The sequence below is a fragment of the Lipophrys pholis genome (genome assembly GCF_963383615.2).
Source record: "Lipophrys pholis genome assembly, chromosome: 21".
NCBI lineage: Eukaryota > Metazoa > Chordata > Actinopteri > Blenniiformes > Blenniidae > Lipophrys > Lipophrys pholis.
Window position 1 is genome coordinate 19250591 of NC_137649.1, and position 26659 is coordinate 19277249.

General features: G+C 42.6%; 1 protein-coding gene across 1 annotated transcript; it reads left to right on the forward strand.

The window, feature by feature from the left end:
* The first annotated feature begins 338 nt into the window (after window positions 1-338).
* On the forward strand, window positions 339-6517 carry trib2 (tribbles pseudokinase 2). The gene is made up of 3 exons (XM_080490812.1): window positions 339-1387; window positions 2630-2922; window positions 5184-6517. Exons 1-3 carry the CDS (start codon window positions 1118-1120, stop codon window positions 5656-5658), a joined length of 1038 nt encoding a protein of 345 aa, XP_080346938.1. The 5' UTR covers window positions 339-1117; the 3' UTR covers window positions 5659-6517.
* Window positions 6518-26659: the final 20142 nt, after the last annotated feature.

Genomic DNA, 26659 nt, shown 5'->3' on the forward strand with positions numbered 1-26659 from the left:
CCGTACAGGCGCAGTGTGTGTGTGCAGTGTGTGCAGCTCGGCTGGCCTCCTCCTCCTCCTCCTCCTCCTGCTGCTGCTGCTGCTGCTGCTGCCGCCGCTCTTGAATGGAACTAGATTCCCGAGCCACGTAAGAAGCAGAGCGGCACCGCGGGAGAGAGGATGTCCTGCTGAATCCAGGGATTGGCCCAAGAGAGTCGGCCGTCCCTTCCTTCCTCACATCAAGCTTCTGGGTTGTTGTTTTTTTTTTTGTTGGTTTTTTTTTTAAACATTTATTTATATATATATTTATACAGCAGCAGCAGCACATACAAGACAGAGAGAGGGACGCCAGTTTTCTTGTTTCCAGTGGGGATAAAGCGAGAGGACGTCGACACAAAGAGCTCCGGATGGGGTTTTCTCCCGCTGTGCTGGATGACAATCACCGAGCCTGGATGTTGATCCCGGCGGAGGCCGAGCAACTCACCGAGGACTAGTTAGCACCCGAGGCTAACTAGTTAGCTCTGCACCTGCTAGCCAGCATTTGTCTGTCAAATTTCGGCTATAAATAATCTTAGGGAAATCTCGTTAGATTTTTATTATTCTCCCCCCCCACCACCCCGCTCTTAACCATTCCTCTCTGGTGCCTGGAAACTATATCCGACGAATTAGTTTCCGGTTTTTTTTTGTTTTTTTTTTTCTTCCAGAAACGTGCCATACCGGCGAGATAAGCTAGCTGCAGGGGGAGACTCAGCACTTCATTCATTTTAAAAGACAACTTTTTTCTTTTTTTTTTTGTCAGCCTTTGTTTGTTTTTTTTTGTTTTTTTTTTCTGTCTGTGTTCATGTGTTTGCAGCTCGCCGGTGCAAACGTTTCTCCCTCGACTCGGATCTTCAATCCTCTCGTTTTACCCCCGAATGGAAAACAAAGGGGGGGCAGATGGACAGTAACGAGTAGCGTTTCTTCTTCCTCCTCACTTTTTTTTTTGTTTGATTGTCTTTAATTTCTAAAGCTTAACTAGATCATCCGAAGAATTCCTCTTTATTTTGCAACAAAGTGGTGTCCCCGATCGAAGAGGAGGAATCCCCCAACACCACCACCACCACCCCCTGACTTCGTGGAGTTATCGCACTTATTCCTCATGAACATACAGAGGTCAAATCCTATTAACATTTCACGTTATGGGAGATCGCGGCACAAATCGCACGATTTCGAGGAGTTGTCTTGTCTGAGGACTACAGAGTCGCACCAGAGCTTCAGCCCGAACCTCGGCTCGCCCAGCCCGCCGGAGACCCCGGACTCCTCGCACTGTATCTCCCGCATCGGGGACTACCTGCTGCTGGAGCCGCTGGAGGGAGACCACGTTTTCAGAGCCGCCCACCTGCACAGCGGGGACGAGCTCGTCTGTAAGGTCAGTAGAAGGGAGGTGTGGGGGTTAGGCAATGAAAATGTTCTCCTCCACCCTTTTGATTTCAGTGCATGTCGTCCCTTAGTTGGTGTTTGCATGCGTTGCCCGTTGCAGCAAGTCCTCCGCTTGTGAATAATTGCTTGGATTGTAAATAGAGAGCTGGCAGTGCAGCCTAATGGAAAAAGTGAATGGGGTTGAGCTTGCGTGGTTCGCATTGCATGATGTAACGTTGACAAAGGAGTGAGTAACCACGCACACACACGCTCCTCTCACTGCTATTCTGGCTCCTCTTTCATACTACACTTTATTCCTCCTTTCCTGCAGGGAACGCAAGTCTTTATCTTTTTTAGTATCTGATGGAATGAGAGGAAAAGCACACAGGTTCAGGGAACTTCACAAGTTCAACCAGCTGCTGTGACATTGGCTCCAACATTGACCCCCCCCCCCCCCCTCCTATCTGCCCATAAAAATAAAGCACTGCTCCCTTTAAGCCGGACAACCTTATGGCCTCTTCTTCCCACTTTTATAGCCCGTATTGACTTTGGTGTATTCCTGATTATAAGGCCAATGGGGTGCTCCCCAAGGTACATTCCAGCTTTAAGCTGGCTTAAGTGGATTGATGAATTGAGACAATAGTTACATGCACCCTTGGACTCATAAGGCTTGACATATCCAATAATGCTGTGCCTTCTGACTGGAGATAATGTTTTGTCATGGCAATAACAAATGAATGGCCTTTGGCACAGCCGATGAGCTAACTGCTATTTGACCTCATCTGCTTTGTGCCGCTTTCAATACAAAGACAATCAATCGGCACTTCCAGGATTGATCATTGCTGTCAAGCCATGGAGCTCAGGTCACAACTTAAGATCTGGAGACCTGTGGGGTGTATTGACAGGCGAGCAGAGGAGCCCTCTCACCTGGACTGCTTGTGCTGGAAGTCAATGGGGGGGGGGTTACTATGGAAACAAAAGAGACACTGCAACCCCTGAGCTGCGGTATAATACTTTCGACTAACATGATGTTCTCGGTTCGCCTCCGACAAGAAATCCCGACAATGCAAGTTTAGTGTCAGATGAATGTGGGGCAGTTGATTACGCCTCGGGATTTATGGAGACAATGCAGTCAGGAAATGAAAAAATTACACTAGTCTCCTAATGTGCACTCACACATCACACTAAATCCAGCCTCTAATCTGCTCAGATAAAGACTGACGGTGAATGTTTTCCTCTCTTGTGATCGCAGGTGTTTGACATTGGCCGATACCAGGAGTCGCTGGCGGCCTACTTTGCCCTGGGCCAGCACCAGCACATTAACCAAATCCTGGAGATTTTGCTCGGGGAGACGCGAGCGTACGTGTTCTTCGAGAGAAGCTATGGCGACATGCACTCTTTTGTCCGTACCTGCAAGAAGTTGCGGGAGGACGAAGCCGCCAGGCTCTTCTATCAGATAGCGTCGGCTGTGGCACATTGCCACGATAATGGACTGGTCCTCCGTGACCTGAAACTGAGGAAGTTTGTCTTCAAAAATGAGGACAGGTGAGTTCTGCATCAGCTACACAATTCTTTTTTTTTTTTAAATCTTTAACACATCACAAGTGGCAGTGTTGTGTGTCATATCTCAGCTTGCAGCGGGGATAGTGTAAGCTGAGACAATACAAGAGGAACGTGCATCTCCTTGATGGGGAGCAGAACACAGGAAACATAAGCCCTTTGTGTCCCCCCCTGGTTATTTCGGTGCACTCAGTCTATTCTTGTATACATTACATGTGATACATAAATACAATCGCTTCAGGAAATGTGTTGACGTCATCATCACATTAAGAACTTGGAGCCAGCTATATTTCTGAAAGGCATTTACAAAGTAGTTACCAGGGTTTGCTTCGGCAGAGGAGCTCAATCAAGCTGATCTTCTGCACTTAAGTAATGATGAGCAGGAGAAAACTGTACAGGTCTATTTAAAGAATGAAGGTCTACTGACCCCTGGTGGCTGCATTGAGAAACTACACCAATAAAACCCTGGCATCTGTTGCTGCAGTCACTTCAGTTTATTGAGGATGTAAATATCCTTTTGGATTTTGGAGGATGTTGAATCAGGGTAATAATTACATCCTCTTTCTGGAAGTTGTCACTGACTTGTCTTCAAGTTTGAGCGTGAAAGCTTCTCAAGAGCAGCTTCTGTGCAGCTCGCGCTTATCCAACGTCTTGGCAGAGGCACACCGAGCACCTCAGTGCCGTCTGTCTGGGAGCATGACGTCAGCTTCTGGCTCCCAACTGTGGAAAAGAGAAGTTGAGCCGCCTCACATATTTAGTCCGGGTCCAATAACCTTCAGTGTCACACCGTGGTGCTCGAAGGCTGCGATGCGAGAGGCCCGCTCCCCTCCTATTAAATGATTGATGTTGGGTGAATTTTAAGAGTGATAGCGCCGGGCAGTATTGGGTCACATTTACTGTATGGCCTGTCAAGACTCTTCTTGTGCCTTTTCAGTCTTGATGAATCAGTGAGCAGGAGAGTACAGGAGATATGAGGGAGAAAACAAAAGCTGCTTTAGAGACGAGGGCACAGAGACCTGCAGGGAGGAGAAAATTAATAAGACCAGACGTACCATTATACCTCGGCAGCCCTCCGCTGCATGACTAGGTTTTCTGACCTTCTTTTGTCATGCAGTTGTTGGCCCTTTTTGCCCAAACAGTTGCTTGTTTAAAGAGCATCGGTCAGAGGTTGGCCTTTACAGGAAATCTGGCGCGTCTCCTTAAAACGGCCTCGTTGATCTCCTCCTTCTGCACCAAGCCGGCGAAAGCACTTCCTGATGAATGCGTGTCGCCTCTGGTGCGGTTTTAAATATAATAAGAATGTGTGCTGCCATTAAATTGGGCTAAGTCTTTCTTATTTTGCCTTGTAGGCCCTCTTAACTGTAATTGCAGGTTTGCACATCCTCAAAACGAGCCGTTATCCCGGCAGTAGTGAGCTGTATTTAAAATTCACATGGCTCTTCATCTCACAGAGGAACAATGGGGCTTCGGGCTCGAAGATACAATTGAGTTCCCTTTATTTGAAAGCGTAGCACATTATTGGAAGCATTGGATTGTGGCTGAAGAAGAGCCGTTGGAAGCTGCAGTGTAACACAGAGGAGTACAGATTAGTCATGTGCTTCTTTTAGTTTTTTTTACTCTCTCTTGGTGGACGCCGTCTCTTCTGGACATCACGTGCAGATGGCAGCGTTTACACAAGCCCACAAGTGTCTCTTAGCACTGACACGTACAAAGTTTTCCTCACTCGAGCCTCTCCAGAAACACTTCTGAGCAGCTTGTTACTATTGTCTCACTCACTACTGTATCTGCTGGCTCTGGCTCTGCGATTGGGCGGATACCATGTGGAGGTGAAAGGGCGCGAAGAAACAAAATCCAATGTGTGTTGTCTTTTTTAATTGAGCACAAACCTTTAGACTATCAGTCGTCCATAATTGTGTTTCCTTTGAATTGTGTGGGTCTTTGATATAGCCTGTTTGTACAATGATGCCTCTTGGATTTTCTTTTTAACTCTTAAGTGAAGAGAAATGTCAGACTTAAGCCGAGAGAATTATGTGCTCTACTTCCTCTGATACCCAAAAGCGATGGATTTAAAACACTTAAGATGTCCATCAGAGCAAATTACCCTCACTTGATTGTCTTTCTGCACCTCGGTCTCTGTTAGTTGACGTGCAGTTTGCAGCTGATGTAGTACCAGCAGTCCATTTCAGGAGAGTGTGTGTGTGTTCGTAAAGGGATTCAGTGTGTTTTTCCTCCCCTTTTACCCGCAGGAGCCTCGTGAAGCTGGAGAGCCTCGAGGACACGTACATCCTGGACGGACACGACGACTCCCTGTCGGACAAACACGGCTGCCCGGCCTACGTCAGCCCCGAGATTCTCAACGCCAACGGCAGCTATTCAGGGAAGGCAGCCGACGTGTGGAGCCTGGGCGTCATGCTCTACACCATCCTGGTGGGGCGCTACCCTTTCCACGACGTGGAGCCCGGCTCCTTGTTCAGCAAAATCCGCCGGGGCCACTTCAACATCCCCGAGACGCTGACGCCCAAGGCCAAGTGCCTGATCCGCTCCATCCTCCGCCGGGAGCCCGCCGAGCGCCTCACCTCCCGGGAAATCCTGGAGCACCCCTGGTTCGCCTCCTCCGGGGCACTAGGGGGCGTCGCGGCGCACAGCCGGGGGGAGCGGGAGCAGGAGCAGACGGTGCCTGAGGTGAACATGGAGGAGGAGCTGGAGCAGTTCTTCAGCTGAGCAAACCACAGCAAGCACAAAAACGGACGCCTCCGCCACGGTCGGCTCGCCACGGTCCCCCAGCGGAGCCCCAAAAGAAAAGAAAATAAACACGGTAGTTTAGAAATAAATAGATGAATTTGTCACTCATAATAAAAGGTGTTTCCATCCTGTTTTCCTTTTTCCACCATGTCATGGAAAACCTTGAGCCCGGCATGACAAATGGCATCTATACGTCACCTGGCGGCGCGCGGCGGCCCAGTCCGCGGGGAAACGCCGCCGTCAGACATGCAAGTTGCAAACGATGTAGCAAATGTTCTTTTTTTTTTTTGTGGGGGGGAGGGGGGGGACGTGTTTGGTTTAATGTGGTGCTCATAAATGTAGACACACTCGCCATTTTTGACACAACGGAAAGCATGAAGGGACATACCAACATGGCAAACCAGGGAGAAGAACTCAGCGTGAACTGACAGACTGCGACACATCAGAGTTTGAGGAGGGCTTTTGTTTTTATTTAATTTTTTTTTGTTCTGTTCGCTTTAGGTGGTAACAGATGAAACCAACACCCAGTCAGAATAACTGCGCCGACTTCGGTTGGTGGTGACCTCTGACCTGGAACCACAGCTTAGGCTTTTTTTTCCTCTTTCCCTCACCAACATGCCCCCCCCCACAGTTAAGTTTGGTGCCTGCCGTCATTCTCTCTTTAAGTCTGTGTTGCATTTTTCAGACGAAGTCACTAAACTCCCCGATGGCCTTGATTTCAGCATTCTTTCATGAACCATGCCCCCACCCCACCCCGTTTTTTTTTCTTTTTTCTTTTTCTTCTGCTTATTCCAATCATTTAACTGCTGCTTTAATGTCACCCCCTAAACCTCACTCTAAAAAAAAAACAAACAAAAAGAAAAACGATCTCTTGGCGAGCCTCTCCATGCGGCAACATGCACTTAACGTGTTCGGTGAACGGTCGATTCCACCTTTAAATTAGCTTCCTTTTTTTATTTAAATTCACTCTTCAGTTGTAGGAACGAGAGCATAACATTTATTTAAAGTGTAACAGCTATATGAATATATATAAATAAATCTAAATATATATATATTTAAAACTACATTGCAGGGTTTTTCTTTATCCAGAGATTCCTTTTTTTTTTTTTTTTTTCTTTTCTTCATGTATGATGTAGGCAATATCTTGACACGGGACGGGCGCCAACGTCTGTCCGAAGTTGGAGAAGACAAAAATATTTTCTGTGCCAGTATTCCTGTGCCCCCCACAGCCCCCGCTACCCAGTCTCCCTCTTTTTTTTTTTTCTTTTCTTTAGGGGAAAAAAAAAAAACTTGATAAGAGATCTTCAGTGGTTCTTATTGCCACGATATCCAGAACCTCATGTTTTGTTTAGTTTTTTCTTGGGTTCTGTGAGACGGTCGTGCTCGGGGCGGGTACCAGTGGACGTGTTTTGTCGTATCTCAATGTTACTTGAATTTGTGTTCCTTTTTTTTTCTTTTTTAATCTAGTCATCGGCATGTTCTCCATGAATGCTATAGCCTGCCTAGCAAAGGGGTGGGGGAGGGGGTGGGAAGGGAGACCAGAGGGTGCTTTCTTTTTTTTGTTTTTTTTTTAAAGAAAAGTTTGACAAAAAAAAAAAATCCTCTAAACTCAATTTGCTACTTTTCTCAGTTGCTTTTTCGATTTCAAAAGAAACGACTATTGCTTTCATTGTTTTTGTAGGCTAAGCTACCTTTTTATTTAAGTTGGTTCTGATTTGGTGCTAATGTTTAGTCCCTTTTTTTTTTTTTTTCTTTTTTTTTTTGTTTCATGGAGGGGGGTGGTGCATGGTGGGATATCTGCCTCAGATGTTCTGATTGTATCGTAACAGATTCTGGTGTTTTTGTCCAAATTTATTCAGTAAATAAATTGTGAACTGCTATTTGATTTTTGGTTTTGGTTTTTTTCCTCCGACTTGCACTTAAGACTAGTTTCCAATGCACTCGTCGAGCTTTCATACTTACCAGTTTTCCTTTACAATATACTTTCTCACGGTCAATATTGATGAACCCTAGTTTAAAAAAAAAGAAAAAAAAAGACAATGGATAAACCAACAAAACTGAACATGAGGCCACATATATAATTATGAGGTACAAAATTGTACACCTTAGGCCCTGTTTACACAACGTTTCACGTGACAACACCTAATTCGATGTAGTTGGTATGCCGGGCCACTAGAGGGCGCTGTTGCTTGATTTTGTAAAGAAATTACACAGTGTCTGCAGAGAACAAAACACTATAAACGTGAAGGAAATGGAGAGAACCTGACGTCCGCATGGACTGATGACACAGCGGACGTCCTCAAGGGTGAGTCTCAACTATTAAACTACTGATCTGGACGATAAAACTAGAATATAGACCGCGAGTCGTACCACTACGCGGCCGCCATGTTTGTTTACAACTGGATGAGCCGGAGGGGGGGGGGGAGAGATGCGCATGCGCAGTAACATGCTCTGTGGCCTCCGCGGAAAGATTCTTTCACACTCTTTACACCTTGGGAGCCGGATTAAAAATCCGCAAACTGGTGTCGTGTAAACGGACGCCCCAGAAATTGAAGAAGGTTTCGCGGATACACTCGAATTCGTTGTGGTGTAAACAGGGCCTTCTGTCCTGCATATAGATAATTTAGATTTATTCATTTTTGCATGATACACTGTGTTGTGAGGTACCTACTTCTTTACTGAGTAGATCTTTCCAGGTATATGTTTGTACCTTACCTGAGTATGTATTTATTATTATCCAGATTTACAGTGAAATGATCAGAGCAGCCGATTTGTAACATACATCTGGACTGAAGCTGCAGAAGATTCATTATTATTCTTTTTTGAACAAATTTCAGAATCTTGAACCCTAACCCTGTATTTTTAATCACATTTCTTTTAATTTAGAGTCAGTCCATTCTACTCAAGGCACAGTATAGAATAAGAGCACTTTTGTCATCTCGCGGTTTTCACCTGAGAATCCAAAAATCACATATTCATACAGCTAATATAATATACAACATGGTGATATCATCAAGGTTCATAGCATTTATATTAAGAAGCATTTTCTTCTTAAAATTTTCCACATTTTCAGGTGTTTCCAACTAACTCAATTGTTATTATTTATATATGATATAGCAGCAAATGGATATATAGGAGAAATACTGAAGAACTAAAGAAAACGAAATAAATACACCAAAAAAATGACAAATAGATAATGGTGAATAGTTGAAAAAGTGGGAAACATGTGAACATAATTAGGGGGGGGAGAGACAAAATTTGCCAGAAAGACAAAGGGGAAAAATAATGAAAAAAACTAAAGCTTTGTTTGCGTAAAGTGTTTGTATGCTTGGTTGTCAAAGCTCTGCTGGCCTCTTCTAGGTTTTTTTTTTTTAGTTTTTAGTTTTTTTTTTTTACCCCCGACAAGAAAATCACTTCAGGTTCAATTTGTTCGTACAAAGCTAAGACATGATGAATGGATGATGGGCTTACATCTGCATGTGTGTGTGTGTGTGTGTGTGTGTGTGTGTGTGTGTGTGTATGTGTGTGCGCTTGCTCTCTTGCACCTGTCATGCTTAATCCTGAGTTATCTGTTTCCATGATTACATTCATTTTCACAGTCTCTCGCTCTCTGTTCAAATAAAAAATATATGACGCACAAAGAGATTTTAAAGTTGCCTGTCAGTAACAATCCTCATTGCACTGCTTTGAGCACACACACACACACACACACACACACACACACACACACACACACACACACACACACACACACACACACACACACACACACACACACACACACACACACACACACACACACACACACACACACACACACACACACACACACAATATAGCAAGCCCCCTTGGCTTGATTCTTTATTACATTGTTTTGTGTTCATGTGTTTTGGAGCACACATAACAATGGCAAGTCCCTATTATACCAATTCATAATGCAGAGTCTTCCTGTGCTTCTCTAACTGCTCCTATAACCTTGAAAATAACGTGGGATAGCCTGACCTCTAGTGGAAACGCCACAAAACAACTATTCAGTTAAATACTGCAGTGTGCAAACACTCCACTGCAACTTTAACAGTCTAGCCTGTAGTGATAATTATTACCTTGAAAAGTATTGAAGGATACTGGGAAAACTTTGTAAAAGAGACTATCTTCTTATCTTACACTGTGCTTACCTTGATTTTCTTTAAAGGCTGAAATAAATGTGTTTTTACCCTTTTTCTACTAATGCAAGGTCAAATATTCAATAACTACTTTACCAAAGGCACCAACCTCAGTAGCAGTGACAGAAGGCAGTGTTTAGATTGTCTGGCAGTGTCTGGTATCTGTTTTCATGCTTTACTCTGAATTAATTAATACGGTGCATTAATTCAAGAGCTGTTTCCAAAAGACTATTTGACCTTCAACCCTCTTGTAGTGCACCGAAATATTTCCTTTAGTGATATTTTCACGAGGACACTCGAGAGTGTTAATGATCTATTTATTATTTACTTGTAAACGTCCGTACTCCGCAACTTACTCCTGCTCATGGCTTCTTATTAACACATGAGAGTTTGACCCTGATTAGATTTTATTACCGACTCACCAACTCCAGATATTTCTCACAGTCTTGCAACCTCAACTCTGAATTCACTTAGACCCTCTTCCTGAATATGAAATGTTCACGAATCCTCACGCCTCCAGGTTTTCCCTTCAAAACTGTTCAACAGAACAACCCCGTTTTTTTCCCCCTGCAACCTTGGGACCCGCAGGAGACAATATACAAAAGGCTGACTCCTCATCAAATATCTGTCATATTTTCATGTATATACAACCCCCCCCCCCCCCCCCCCCCCCCCCCAAAAAAAAAAAAAATGATGGGCTTGGAAACACAAGACATTGTGGCATATAAAATGAAAAAAAAAAAGAAATTCTGAGATTGCAAATCTTCTGGTGTGGTCACTATTTTGAAAGAAACTACAAATTCCCTTCTGATCCACATTATGTGGATTTGATCAACCTTGTTTACTGTCAGTCATGGTTGATTTTCTATAGCTTTGCCTCACGTTTCCAGCAGATACCAAGCAGCACTTTGAAAGCTTTGAAATACTTTCAGAAGTAAGTGGCAGAAAGGGAGGAGGGGGGGTTGTGGTTTGTACCCTCGCCTCACTATGAGAGCCCCAGTTCATTCAGATAGCGAGCGAATCTTCTCCCTGAACCTTCGTCCGCCTTCTTCAGAGTCTCCAGGTTTTCCCCCCCGGTCCAAAGATTGGAGGGTAAATTAGCTTTTCATTGCTCCCCGGTGTGGATGTGTGCATGAGAGCTCGTCTCTGTTGGCTCTGGGATTGAATAGCGACGCGTGCCGGGTGTACACTGCCATTTGTCCAAACTTAACTCAGATGAAGTGGTTATAAGATGGATGAAAGGATGGATTGGTGTATATTCATCACCGAGTCATTGCATTTTATTTTATTTTTTTTTAGAAGAAGAACCGGCGTCTTTAAATTGACCAAAGTTGTGAATGAATGAATGAATGTGTTTGTCAACCCAAACACTGGATGGGTGGATGTATGGATGGAGGTCCAGTGGCAGTCTCATGGCACTACTACTACTACTACTACTACTAATACGATTAATACGACTACTAATACTACTACTAATACTACAACTAATAATAATATCCTAAATGTGCCCCAGTGCCAGCATTTAAATCACTTTTTTTTTTTATTATTAACAGTTATAAGAGAGTTTTTTGAGGACATTTTACTGTATTTTGCATTAGAATGTTTCTTTATGTTGAGATTGTAGTAACTCTCAGTAGTGATCGTTTGGTTTTAATATACTCTGCACCACAAGAAGAGGGAAAGTTTAAAGTTACGATTTTAAGGTTACACTCAAGGTGCATTTGGGCCGAAGGTGGCCCCTGAACTTAAACGTGTTTGACACCCCCGTGAAAGTGTGGCAGAGTCCAATATAGCACTTCCTTTTACGAAGAAGCTCAAACTTTAGAGTCCTCACAGCACATTACTAGCAAGTTGATGCGAAAGTCCAATTCAGCAAGCGCTTTGCAAAACCGTCACTCATAACAGCTGTTAACTGGGCGATATTGTTGTGCGTCTTTACAGCTGCGATGGTGCGCTTGCGCTCAGGAGTGTCAACACGCGTGACACTCTGTCAGCAATGTGACTAACCAGAGATCCTCAGCGGCACACGACCCGACTGGAGCCGCTTCACAATGTAAACAACACATTATAGGGAGAACCATATTGCCGTTTCTATTTTGACAAAAAATTATTTTTTAAAAATCATATATACATTCCAGTTACCAAAGTCATCGCAGGCGATAAACGTAGAGATGGTGAGGCCAAGGGCAGATCTGCGGAGAGGCACATATCCTCCCCTACATGCGTGTATTCCCTGCGACAGGAATGATTCATCTTGTGTTTACACTATTCATTCAGTGCTGTGTGCATCTCCACAATCTGTCAAGCTGTTGACATTCACAAACCGTTTCAAAACACACTGCAAACGTCTCACACTGGAGTTCTGTTTGAGCTAAATAATAGATGTGTTTACAGCTCATTGTAATACTCAGACAATGTTTTAGCTTCCTAGTTTTAGGAAAGAGAAAATATTATTTTTTCCTTTTTGTGGATTTTAAAGCTTTTATCTGATGTCCCCAGATCCCCCCCCCCCCCCAAAAAAAAAGAAGTAGAAAAAGACAAAGCAGCATACAGTCTGGAGAAGCTCTATTAACAGTAAATAGAAGATTAGCTTTATGCTCTAAGATATTCGTTTTTGTCCAAAAGTGAACATCCGAATAAGTTCTGGCAGCGCTGCCGGTTCTAAAGGATGAGCAGTGACCCGCTGGCCTGGAAAATCCTGCTGTCACAGTAATCTCCTTGCACAATCCAGTCTCTATGGGGCTTAATATCAGCATGAGATAACAGATTTAGGGAGGAAGTACTGTGGGCTATTTCCTCTGATGAATGGGAGATATTATTAACACCATCTATCTTCTGTGTGTGTGTACTACAGGACTGAATCTTTGGGACGTTGTGATTATTTAATCTATATTCTCAGGTCTCTCAGACACATTTCTCCTTGAATATGATTTCAATATTTGCCTCTTGAATAGACTGAAATTAGTCTCGACACGCGATGCTGTAACATAGATGATGTACTTGCTTACAAAGTGATTTTTATTCAGCCTTGCGGCGAAATGAGAATCTTTAAAAGGTGAACAAATTATTCATTTTGTGAGTGATTTCCAAAGGGGAGCTATCCTGTAGCAGTCCCATATGTCTCTGCTTATGTTTGTGTTTCCTGGACTACACCAGCTACAGCCAGTATGGGAGTCACTAGGGTGGTGTCGCCGTGATCACCAGGAAACAGAGTGGTGGAGGAATATAATCATGTAATGTTGCTGTGTTTGTGTGGGGGAGAGCGAGAGAGCTTCAAGGTTGTTTGAGAGCACAGAACCGAGGGAGGGGGGGTGGGAGTCTTACTGTACACCACTTGCTCCTCGGTTACTCCTCTGCTCCTCAGCAGGAAGATAAGGATTCTGTGATTCAATTAACTCTGCTCGAGATCAGTTTCGATTTTATGCAACTCAGGGGAACAACATCCCTGTCTGAGAGCGCTGAAAGTTTTTCTGTGTTCCTCCAAGCTGCTCCAATTAAGGTTAATGGCACGGTTGTGTAACGATCCCCTTCTTTTTTTTTCCAAACACCGCCGCGATTGTGTCTGGGCTTTTGGCAAAATATGGGCATCCCCCAGTGGAGCCAGCAGGCCATAAAGGGGCCTCAGTGAGCCGGTCCCTGGGCGCAGCGCAGCGCACATGGGTGCTCCTGGGTGCTCTGGCAGCGCAGCGTTTGTGGCAGTGCACCAAGGAAAACAGACAGACAACAGATGGCCTCTGTTGTCTTCCACCCAGCCATGAGACTTGTGCTGGGTACGGGTTACTAAACTCCCACTGAGACGCGGAGAGGCCTGCCACTCTGTCGGGTGGATGTGTGAGTCAGAGATAAGGAATAGAATGTAGCTCGGTTTTGCTTCGGGTTGTAATATTGATCATTTTACACTTATTTGTTTATAACTTATGTAAAGACAGGGTGTGATTGAGCAATGAAAGAATATTTTTTCCTTCTTTTGTTTTTAAACTTAGATTTTCCCAATAATATACAAGCAGTGCAGCAAATATAATGTGAGAAGTGTTTATTTGGCTGCTTCCTCTTGCAGGGGTTTGTCACAATAATTCATTGCTACGTGTTAGTTTTCATGCCGTGTGTCAGGGCTGTCAAACATAAGGCCTGTGGGCCAAAAGCGGCCCACAAGAGGCTCGAATCGGGGACGTCCAAACCACCGAGCAAGTTTAAAATGTTTTGAAGAAAACTGTGATATTTTAACTGATTTCTTAAGAGTAATGGACACAACACTGAGCTGAGATGTCGCTGACGCTGCTATGGAAGATAGCAAACTGGCAGGGTTGCTGTCAGAGTGAGTTCATGCATAATCCAACAGATATAGGAGAAGGTTTTCTTTTGTTATTTTACTGTATTTTACCCAAGTTGTGCTGAGATTATAGTCTTTTTTTTTTATTGTAGATTTTTTGACTTTACTTGAATTAAATGTTCTAAATGTTATTATGGCACTATGTTACAGTTCAGGCCCACTCAAGATTAAAGTCAGCTGCATGTGGCCCCGGAGCTGCAATGCATGTTGTATGTCCATCCTGCTCCATCTGGGATTTGAGCCCAAGAGGGGCATGTGGTGTTATATGCAGTATTACATGGGCTCAAATACTGGCAGGGTCTCTCTGTGTGGAGTGGATGGCACAGGGCCCACAGTAGTGTCCTGTTACACGCTGGACTTTTATGTCATGTGTTTGTTTGACCAAAAGGCCAGTTCTCTCCTGTACAACTTGTTTTTCCTCATATGATATTTCTCAAATTCCACAGACTTTATTATTGTGCAAATGAGCAAAATCGCAATTTTCCGTCTGGCTAAACCGAAAAATGAATCAAAAAGAGACCACATGAGATGGTGATGATAATTTCCTTCCGTGTGATGTTTGGTACCTCCAGGAAAGTATGGAGGTTATGTTTAAGGACGCCTATACCTTGCATACAATATGTGGCAAATGCATATTTTTCTTTGTGTTTGAAGTTTTAAAGATGCACTTAAAGTATTTACTGAGACAATGTGAGTCTTGAAGGCATGCGTTTTGAAGTTGAGCTGAAAACATTTGCATACTGTGAAGGTTGTTGCTGAAATGTAAATGGTGAAGTCTCTGATATGTTGTGTAAGCCCTATTATGAAGGAAATAAGACATGGGTTTATGAATTTTGCAGACCCTAGTGTTCTATTCGAAATTTCATAATTCACATCATCCAAAGCTTTGTTTCTTAGAACACTGTTGTTCCAAGATATTCTACAAAATGTGAGGAAAGAGGAGTAATATTATGCATATATCTACTGAAACCAGGCCTGTTTGGCCATGTAACATCACTTTGTACCACATAACATGGAGTATGAATCTAATAGGCCCTTCATCAATAAAATATTAATCAATAAGTTCATTACTGATATTTTGAGGGGTTAATGTACTTCTAACAGTCGGTCTGAACGTTACAGTGACTCAGCACTGCCCCCTATGAGCAAAAATTATATCACAGTTTAACTCCGTTGACACAACATTTCAAGTGAAAACTCATAATTCTTTTGTTTCCGTTTCAGAAAATGTTTGTGTTTACATTTCAACGACGTCCGTTTACAATCGAAACAATGCAGTTTTCCTGTCGGGCCACTAGTAGGTGCTGCTGTTTGTTTCTGTAATGAAACCACACACAATACGCAGTAAACATTAACAATGACGAATACACGGACATTCGTAGAAAAAATTATTCAGAAATGGTGTGACTTTGTTGGGTTATTTTGTTGGAAGCTGCTACAGTGAATGTTTCATCATCCCAGAGTTTTTAACTTTGCCAAACCCAGGATCAACTGACCAGATGACCATAGCACCCAGTTGGCCCAGGCAACGAAAAGGTTTAAAAACAAACAGCTTAAAAGCTTTACCGGGCGATGGAGGGACAGAAACACTTGTCTAATATGTTCATGTCTGGGAGTCTTCATTAAAAAAAAGCGAGCAGCAGCATTTTGTGAGAGTTGGAGGCATGAGAGTGAGGACTGGCTGAGATCTTTACTCAGCATTAAAGTAATCTAACCTTGAGCACATAAAACCACGACTTGTCTTTTTCAAATAACTATGATTCTGGAAGGATTTTACTCAAGTTGGAAAAAACAAAAATGCTCTCACAACTTCGTCAATGAGGCAAAGTATCAAAGCTTGAAATTACAATGTTACATAGATGGAGAACCAAACGTGATGGATTCAGCTTTCCATTTAATTAAATGAACAATTTAGCAACTGCTTTAATACTGTTTCTTACACTCGGCAGCATAGGTAGGTGAAATCCGAATGTTGTCGGCATAACAAGAAAAGACGTACGAAGAAAAGAGTATAGGTCCCAGACTAGAACCCTGTGGTACCCCACAAAAGAGAGGAGCTATGAGGATTCCCATCAACAGTGAGTAATGTCACTATGCGCCTATTCACTGTTGTTTGATTCAACACAAATAAAACATATCAGTGAACGAACAATGTGGATCACTCTCTCTTTAAAAGCTCCTTCAGATGCAATGCGTCATTGTGTTAAATAAACTCTTAACAAGACACTTAGCACCAGTTAACACTCAAAGAAGCACTAAAGCCACCTATGTTTTTTACAAACTGCGCCATCCCATGAATAACAGTGCATTAAACAATGGGGAGCGAGGAAGTCACGAGTGCGTCAGGCCTCACAAATAGCTTTAGGAAATTAAAAAAAAAAAAAAAAAAAAGCGTCATTCCAATTAAGCGTTGGGGATATTTTCATGCAAGTCGCTTGTATTTGATGCTTCGGCCTAAAATGTTTGTTTTTATCGAGCATTGCCCCAATTATCTGGTCAGTAAACAGCATAATCAGAGCCTCAAGATGACAGAGTAAATTGGAGAGTGTTCTTGCATGCTGTCTTTGCTTTTCACACTCTTTTGTCAATACCCAATTATCCTCTTCGTTGCTTCTCCCCACTGATAGCGCATGACTTAAAATAGCTTCTTTTTCTTTGCAGTATTGTTTTTCTAATTGGAACAATACAGAAAGACTTGGCACATTGATCAACCTTTTAATGGCTATAAACAGCATTCGGACAGGGTGAGCCTGAGGCAGAAGAAAGTGTACAGACGCGTTTTTCCATAAAGGATCGCAGCAGAGAGAGGCTCATTTGTCATTTTTGGAGGCGTTCTTAGCAAATTCTTCTTCTAAATGGCTTAACGTGGCCATAATGTGTCAGAGCTATATTGACCACAGGTATCAGATGAAGCATGGGCTCTTTTGTGCGGTTGAGCCGTGAATGTCATACGATAATTATTGGGAATACATCCTCTGAGAATTGCAGGCGTGTATTAATTGGATCTGCATGGGCTTATATTAATGATGATAACATACTTGCCAAGGACACCGTGTGTGTGTGTGTGTCATCCTCATTAAATGCAGAAATCTACTTTTCAGGATCTATACACGTCTGCAGATGAATATCAATTACCGACATGTATAGGAAACTGTACGTTTGCATTGAACACTCCCCTATGATTAATGCGTTGTCGGTATTATTATCCAAGCGGTCTAAGTGCAAAACATGAAAGTTATGTTCCCGTATACATTTATACCATATCGCCAACCCTCAGAAAAATGGTTTTCTCAGAGTGACAAATGAGGAAGACCAGAAATAACATGCTATTTTTGTACCTGCAACCTCCAGTGAAGAAACTCGCACTGCTAAGTATCAGCTGAGAATCACGGAGCAGTTTCAGTCCTGGTGGGCTGACTTGTGGCCCCCAAAAGCTTTAAATCATCTGGCTCAATGAATCAGAGTCTTGACTGAGCCAAATTGCCTGACTGTGCCCTGTGGGAGAGATAATTGGGTGAAACAGGTTGTTGTTTTTTGTTTTTTTGCCATATACTGAGGTACAAGAGAAGCGGGAGAAAGGAGCAAACAACATGGACTTCTCATTTTAGATAAAAAAAAAAACAAACCTCTGAGGCGTGCAGTGTCTAGTGTTTTGTTCAGGTGGAGTTTAAGTTTTTCAATAAGCCAGTCGGGACGCTGTAACATCCTGCAAGCCTGCAGATGGGGAAAAAGACTGTTTTTAATCACGCTTGAATAAAGTGTGGCGTGCACGTTTAAATATACAATACCTTGACAAAGAGCCCAACCCATGTTATGTTAAACAGGCAAATGTATATATATATATACGCTTTGTCTGGCTGTGCCGCCTTGGAAAAATATATCATAAAAGATTTATGTAGAACATGCAGGTGCATGGGCATTCGAATAATAACGACAACAAGCAGTGAGATAAAGAGGCGGTGAAATTGTTGAGTGATGAGGAAAAATATCAAGCTATATCACTGTGAGCTGAAGTAATTCAGGCAACTTAAGGCAAAAAAATATATAAAAAAATTGCAATAAATGAATTAAGTGTGCAAAAAAAAAAAAAAAAGTGCAGAAAAGAAACAAAGAAGATTTAAGTCTGTTAGTTATTTATTTGTGGTCTATATTTATGGCCACTGAGGCAGCGTGTGTGTGTGTGTGTGTGTGTGTGTGTGTGTGTGTGTGTGTGTGTGTGTGTGTGTGTGTGTGTGTGTGGGGTGGCGAGTGTCTTTAATGATCGGGTCTGACCCAGACCTGCACCGCTGGGTGCAGATCTCCTGCAGGACGGGGCAGGTGATGCTCTGGTTCAGGGAGTCACTCTGTGGAGCCTATTTGTGCAGAGACTGGGGAAACCAAGCTTGGCCTTCCCCGTGACAGGTGGAGTATTCTTCCACTGTAGCACCAATTACCACCATACAACTCATCCCTTATTTCCTTAAAACTGAAGAAAAAAAAAACCAACAACTTTTTGGCAAGTTTAGGGCAGCAGAAAGACTGACTCACCTACATTTCTGACATTTATATGCCCTTTTTAAGGACTCCTACTAATTTAGGAGCGAAGCATCTGAGTTGTTGAACCTGCGGAGTGCTCCACTGAGCTACCAGCTCGTGTGTTTGTAGCATACAGATGGAAAAGTGAATTTTTAGACCATTTTGTGCTGGAATTGACAGTGCTAAAAGTGAATTAAATAGAAACTATCGTACTGCACAAGTCACTGACAATTTGTGATTAATCCCAATTTTTTTTTTTTAAAGTAGTCGACTTCACTACTCGGGACGCATAAATAGTCATTTTGTATTTGTCTCACTCAGTTAGGTTGGCATTAATAATGTGCACATAGCTGTATTATTCCAGTGTTGTTGTAACACGTTCGCAGTCGGCACTGTGTGCTTCAGTCTGATGACTCGTCCACTCGTTAAGTTTGAGTAAAGTTACATCGGGTCGGTAGAAGAAGCTCAATATTTCTAAATGTTCTCAAAATAATCATCCGTATGAACAAAAGGCAATGACAAGAAGCAGCAGCAAAAAGGAACTGTTGAGAAAAGGGCAAGCTGTTGCTCATATGAGAGTGTAACGGTCACGTTACAGAAATGAAACAATGATTCAGTTAAACTAACATAAGTTGCTTTGTTTACTGTCAATTAAACAAGCAAACAGTCGATTGAGGACAGCGAGGCACAGCAGCCCTTCAATAGTATTCATGAATGAAAAAAGAGCAAAGTCCACTCAAATTTAAGTCGCCATGACATTTCCTTTGGGATTTGATTATCAGTTACTGAAATATTACTGTCAGTCGTCGAGGCTTTCCAGTATCATGTTACACAGCACTAAGTGACTCATTCACAACAATGGGTCCCAACAGGGGGAAGTGGCTCAGTTCAGTGGATTCAACACAACGACCAACTTTGCTCATGTTAAACATAGAAGGATAAATTATCCATTGCTATTTAGAAAGAAATAATTGGCTGCTTTATATTCATTTAACAGCCACAACAACAGCAGCAACTCTTCTTTTCCCATTTGGCCAGTGTGCACACCATTTATTCATGGAGATTTTATGCACTTACTTTGACATACAAAAAAAAAAAAAAAGATAGCATTTGGAGGCGCAAGATGAAGAAAAAAAATAATAAAAAAGACGACTGTTAATTATGTATGACTGTAATGGCCAAGTAGATAAATCTGCCTCACAATCTAGCAACCAGTCTGCACACTATCTATTAGCTGTTGCATCTCCTAGATATCGAGATACAAACCAGAGCCTGTTTAATTTCGGTGTTTAACTGCTGAGCCCTCCTCATGCCAATTATCAAGCTGAGTAAAAAAAGTCCCCCCCCCCCCCCCCCCTTGACACCATTGATCATTATGCCGTGTTTTCAAAATTCACACTCTGCAATGACAAGTTGTGCGCGCACACACACACACACACACACACACACACACACTCGGAGCTAACAATCAGACGCAATGTGTGCCAGAAAACTCTGCAGAGTTGTGATGTAATTAGACTTGTTAATTAGAAAAGAGCCTTTCGCCACCTGCGGCAGAAGGACTGTGAGTTTGTGGTCATCTTCCACAGAAATAGTAGCGTTAATTGTTTTGGTTTCCAGGCGCCGGCACCGCGGGAGCAACGTGACAATAGCATTTCTAGTTAAACCGCAAACCTCAAACGCTGCTGGCGTTAAGGGGGCATCATGGACAATTTGGCGTTTTTTTTTACTCATAAGATTGCCAATTGAATTCACATTCCGTCCATATAAAAAGCCACTTGAACATCACTGCGAGAATGGCAGCCTTTCAGCCACGTACTAACTACCTGTGTTCACTGACAAGCACCGAGATAAGAAACACTCGAACAGACAGGGGGAATGTTTTACATCAGAAAATCTGTCTTAAACAAAGACAGGGCAAGAAATTCTTTGATACTTTCGGAGGTCGAGCAGCGTAAATGTCATTATGATTTAACGCAGGCCAAGTACCTCCACCCAAAGGCCCTCCTTTAACAACATTTGCATTTCTGAAAACTTGGCATTGCTGCTACCGTCTCTTCACCGGGGAGAATCATCCTGAATATAAATTTTGCCCCGCGCGTGATGTTGTGTATGCCTTTTTAAAGATGCCCCGAATGCACCCTGTTGAGAATGCAAACGCTCATTCGCATTTTCCCCGACTGATCATGGAGTCGTTCAGCAAATGGATCATTTAGCGAGTCCTTTGATGGTCAGACCGCGATCTGACGTTGCTCAGAGACTGAACCTATGCTGTTTCATTGCCAGCCAGATATGGATTTCATAATGGACAGACGCAGACTCGCTGTCTGCTTCATTTCCCTCTAATAGGATAAATGTGTTGACTCTCCCATTTTTCTGTAATTCTACTTAAAACAATATTCCCAACAGGAGTCTGCCACATCGGGGTGGGGTCCATTTAATAGTTTGTCAGGACTTCCCTCAAAGGTTGAACTTTAACAAGAATCGAATTCCCAAAATGCTCGAAATACTAATATTTTTGCAATGTTTGAAGATATAATTTGCTGTTCAATGCTCCAAAAAACTTTTATTATTAAAGAATGCATAATTTGATTACTGATTCTTTAGAGTATTAGGGGGCAGTAGTGAGTCATTATAGTAGGGAATTTGGAAAGTTGGAAAGTCCTTAAACCAGAGATCTGTAGAGAAGGACGGCGTACTAATCCCAACTAGCTCTGTTGTTTTCTGGTGTGGACTAAGAAACATATATAAAAATAAAAAAAAACACTGTACCTTAAAAACTTAGTAATTCAAAGTTGTTCCAAGTTTAAACACTTAATGTTTGTAAGAAATTGACTTGTAATCCATTTTCAACCCGAGTGTTTCATTTCTGTAAACACTTTCCTCTGCCCGGGTCCACTCCAGTGTTCATGTCGAGTTTTAATTGAAGCCGGAGTAAATCAGAATCAATAGCAAATGTGAACTACACTTCTCGTGTTAGAACTCATTACATTTTCCATGCTTGTGCGAGTAAACATGGATCAGTCCGGCATGGGAGCTGACATCTAATAAGACTTTCCCCCTGTTTTTCTGCTCTAATCTATTTATTGAGAATACAGAAGATATCTGATTTCTTTTTTTTCCCACCCATTCCCATACTCGAACCCTAAGCATGGTGTGTGTAGGTTTGAGCCTTCTGCCGGGCTCGGGTTCATTGATTCCATTTTGTCGGAAGAGCATTTCTCCACTTCAGTCAGGTTTTATTATTCATTATCACCAGTGGCAACTGTTAAAAATGCAAGGCTTGCACAAACATGCATCCTTTTGCCAGGCAAAATGCATACAAAGACAGTTGCATTATGCGTTTTTGACACACTCGTGAGATTACCAAATTACTGGGATCAATGGGGGCTGCTGACTCTTTGACAGGGATTTATGAAAAGGCAGTCCTGGCACGGAGGGTAAAAGAGGTGGCGCTGACGTCAAAGAGCAGAGCACAACTGCCATGATGCACAGCTTGAAATAAATTATATATAAGTGGAGGTTGATTCATGCCTGTGGAAGTGAATGAAAGCATCAGTCAAGCCAACAAGACCCATACAGACACTAACTTCTATACAGCACTTTTACTGAAGGAACTTTTTTCTTTCTATTTTTCTTTTCATGGTCTATTTCAATTTACTTCCCCTGGAATTATAAATAAAGCAGAACCTATGAACAGCAAGATGAAAGTGTTGTTTAAACTCATAGATGAGATTTGTGTCCACAGTCCCCCTGAGCCCAATTATTGTTGTTTACAGGCTCCAGATTTTGTCACGTACGTATAGAGAACAGCAAAGGGCAGAAGCAACACCGTGCCCTCAGAATCACCCGGGTTGGTGGATGCAAAACAACCCGGGAAAGACAACAAAACAGATCTCAACATGCCCTGCCAAAAAAAACAACAAAAAAAAACCCAACAGTTTTATTCAAATAAGCCTCAATCTTTTGTTTTGAAAGCGGTTTTAGGTTACATGTTATCTATAATTATCATCACAGTCGATGGCAACTTCTTCACAGCTCCCGTGAATTTGTCTTTTGAAGCCTCGAAATAACATTAGTTAAGGAAGAGTGTCAACTTCTGTCAATTCAATCCTCAAATTTCAACCCATTCTTGGCTTTTCTTTCCTATATAACACAGGTACACTCCCTATATAGCTACTATTCGCACCACAATGGCTCAGTGTTGCTCCCTGCTTCGTACATTACTTTGGCAAGGCTGCCATTGAGTGTAGAACCGCACTGCACTCCTGTTCTCACCCTTCCCAAGTCGTGCCACTGAGTGTAATTCCACGCCGATTGGTCCCGAAGCGCTTGCTCCATCATGGAACCAGATATTCAATTTTTTTTTATCCTCCGGAGCAGTCATTCCGTAAAAGCAAGATCTCAGACAGAAAGCTTTATTTGTACAATGTAAAAGTCCCGTATTTTATTATTTTTTTAATTGAAACTGGATACCTGCAGGCTCAGAGCTGGCTCACTGGGCTCTGCCACAAATTAGCACCCACCGTTGCACACCATCTCACAACGCCGCCGTGGCTGAAAGGCACAGCTGAAAGACTTCTGAAATTACCGCAAAATGGAATTTGACCCCCGATAAGTCCCCCCTCTATCTGCTCTGCCAAGTGTGACATTTTGATGCAACGCCGGATGTCGAGGGCACTCAAATGTTATATCGCGGGAGAGCGCCTGGAAAGTGCACACATTGAAGTTGTATGCCGGCGAACACGATATTTAAATTCCCGCTCGTACATTTCGTAGCACATTTAACATATTTGAAGATATGTAGTGGATCAGACTGTGTCCATTCATATGCTAGAGAATATTAACCTTTAAAAAAAAAACACCCTGATCAGTAGAGCAGATCTTCTACTCTACTACAATCCAGAGGAAATGTGGTTCTTTTAACTGCACTAGTTTTGTTGCAGAGAGTAATTTACAAATGAAAAGTTGTGCACACAGAGGAGCTTTCAATTACCCTGGCTTATTAGACCTCTGCTTAGGCGCAAATTGGGTGTAACTACACTGGGAATAACATGAGGTCACCAAACTTAATGGCCTAATAAGAAGGATGACTGTAAAATATCTCACCTCTACAGGATTAGGTTTAAAATAGAGCGCGATGCATTATTAATGAATTAACTGCCTGATACTATGTTAAATTCTCACAGATGTCTTCCTCTGCTGGGATCATTAAAATGCTTTGTTTTAATGCGTCAAATTAAAAATGCATGAACACGTGATAGAGACACAATCCCTTCTGCATTATGAGACTCTTGTTTTAAATGTATTCCTGATAATATTTGAATTCTTTGAGTTTCTGCAGTTTGTTTCTTGGTGACGTCTTAATGATTGCTCATGACTGGATATCCCCGGCCATAGGTGTATTGGTTTCTCATTGCAGATCTAATAAAAAAAACATACTAAAAGAAATGCCACATTTGTTCCTGAATATATAGGTGGAACTGCAAACGGTTATTTTTCTCCGATTTCAGAGATGCATCAAGTGTGATTCCTCCTGCACAGCATGTAACCTTTGTAATTGTGCAACAGAGAAATTGTTTTATCCATCTGTTGCACAATATGTTTGCCATATAGGTGGATAACGTGAAAGTTCAAAGCCGTGTGAGACACTGTGTTTTGTGAGAGGACTTTGAAACCGAGGCGACCAAATAAAGACATCATCAGTTTTATTCTTTCTTTCTCTCTCTCACTCTCTCTCTCTCTCTCTCTCTCTCTCTCTCTCTCTCTCTCTCTCTCTCTCTCTCTCTCTCTCGGTTTCTCTTCAGACAAAAGGAAGCTTCACACTCTTGCTGAAGACGGGTAAAAATGCCAAGGCGGTCGTCAGTGGCGTTCAAGTTATTTCAAATTAGCATTTCAAATTTGAAAAAGTAACTGGCTACTTAGGAAAGCGCCATGATTTAAGACATCGTAATAATGCTCAGACGGCTGTGTTATCATAGTGTCACTGTGACATTATGTGAGCCAGCTCTGTGAGAGTCAATCTAATGTCTGACTCACAAGTCAGTAGAAGGAAGACTCTCTATCTGGATGTTAACGGTTCTTAAATGGAACAGATTTATGAAGTCATCAGGCGGACAGAAACAAAAAACAGTGGAGATGAACTATTAACATGCAGACCGCAGCAGACCGGTCCGAGCGCTGGAAGCAGCCCAGTGGTCTCACCAGTTGAACATCTTTTAAGTTGCTGTTCCAAGGACCGGGCGAGTTCATCATTAATGGGACACCACTCCTCTAGTAACCAGAAGCTTACAGTAATTGTGACTCTAAAGGCAACAGCTTTGCCTAATGTTGTGGAAAACAGCTGACGAGCTGAAGTGGGGAGCAGGCGAGGTGGTTGGGGCGAGACGTTTCCCAGTTGCTGGGAGAAGACCTATGGCATGTGCGTGTGCTTTGTGGGGATTCGCGATAAATTTACCAATAACGCTGACAACAAATAAAGTGTGTTTGAACATCAGCTTAACAGCAAAACCCAAAAAACTTAAGAACTGATAGTATTTATCCAATAAAGGAAAAGTTATTTGCAAGGACATTGATGTTTTACAGTTACCATCAAGTCCAGAGCCATCATCATATTATCACATTGGTCTGAGTTTAAGTAAGGCTTTCTTTTTTTTTTCTTGAAGTAGGTCTGGAAACGTTGGGTTGTCTTATACTCAGAGTCCAGCACCAGTTTTTAATTATTTACCACATTGGTAAAAGCATAACCGAGGCAACAACAAAGGTCGAGTCATGGTCTAGCCGCACATTTTCAGCGCTCTTGACTGATGGTGAGAAGGTTGCAGGGTTGAATCCGGGCCTTAACTGCTTATCTGTAGAATGCATGCTTGGATTCCCTGGGTACTTCGGCTCCCTCAGTTCAAAGACATCCATATGAGATTAACCGTTGACTTCTAATTGGTCAACTGATGACCCTTAAGTACTCGCAGGTCTGAATGAGAGTGTGTGTGTGTGTGTTTGTCCTGAGATGGACTGACGATGTGTCCAGAGTGTACACTGCTAGGCTCCAGCCCTGAACTGGAAGACGGGCTGATGGATAGGAGTCATTATTCCCCTTAACTGGGGCCAGCAATCTTCTTGGATCAGCCAAAACTCCCTAATCTCTGCCTCTTGCCAGCTCAGCCCAAGTTGCTGAATTTCCAGCACAATAATCGCTCCTTGTTAGTGGCAGTAGGTTACCGGGTCAGTGTAACACCTTATATTCAGCTCCCAAGTATTGCATAATAATAGCACCGCAGTCCTTAAAAAAAAGAGAAATAACCCCCCCTGCATGATGTGATTCACTGAGCTGCTGAGAAGTCGGGCCGACAATGAGGTGACTTTTGGACGACAGGTCATGTATCGGCGCTGGAGCAGGAAGATGTTAACAAGCTGGTAAAAAGCTCTAAAACAGGGGTCTCAAACTCCATGGTCATGTTCCAGCCCGTGACCATTGCCTGTGACCTGTGGCCTGCAACTATCCCTGACACACACACACACACACACACACACACACACACACACACACACACACACACACACACACACACACACACACACGCCTCTGTCTTTCTACTTATGTGTGAAAAAAGCCGAGGAAGAAATTGCATAAGCAAGAGATGTTTTGCAAAACAGTTTCCACGAGCAGTCAAAAACTAATTTTTATGTTGTTTTTTTTTGTTGTGTTAAAAATGAAGAAAATATGTTCAGCAAAGTGTGAGGACAGAAGAAATGAAAATGCAACAATTATTGTTATTATTTTTTTCCAAACCGAGTAAAAAGATTCACACGTACTCTTTGTGGATTCAAATCATCGTAGAATATTTGAAACAAGATCTTGAGAAACAAATGTTTGTATTATTTGAACACTGAAATGGCTCTCCAATGAGATGACAGTGCCCCCCCCCCCCCTGCTCTTTGGAGATTAAGATCATTTTATGGTGACATATGCTCA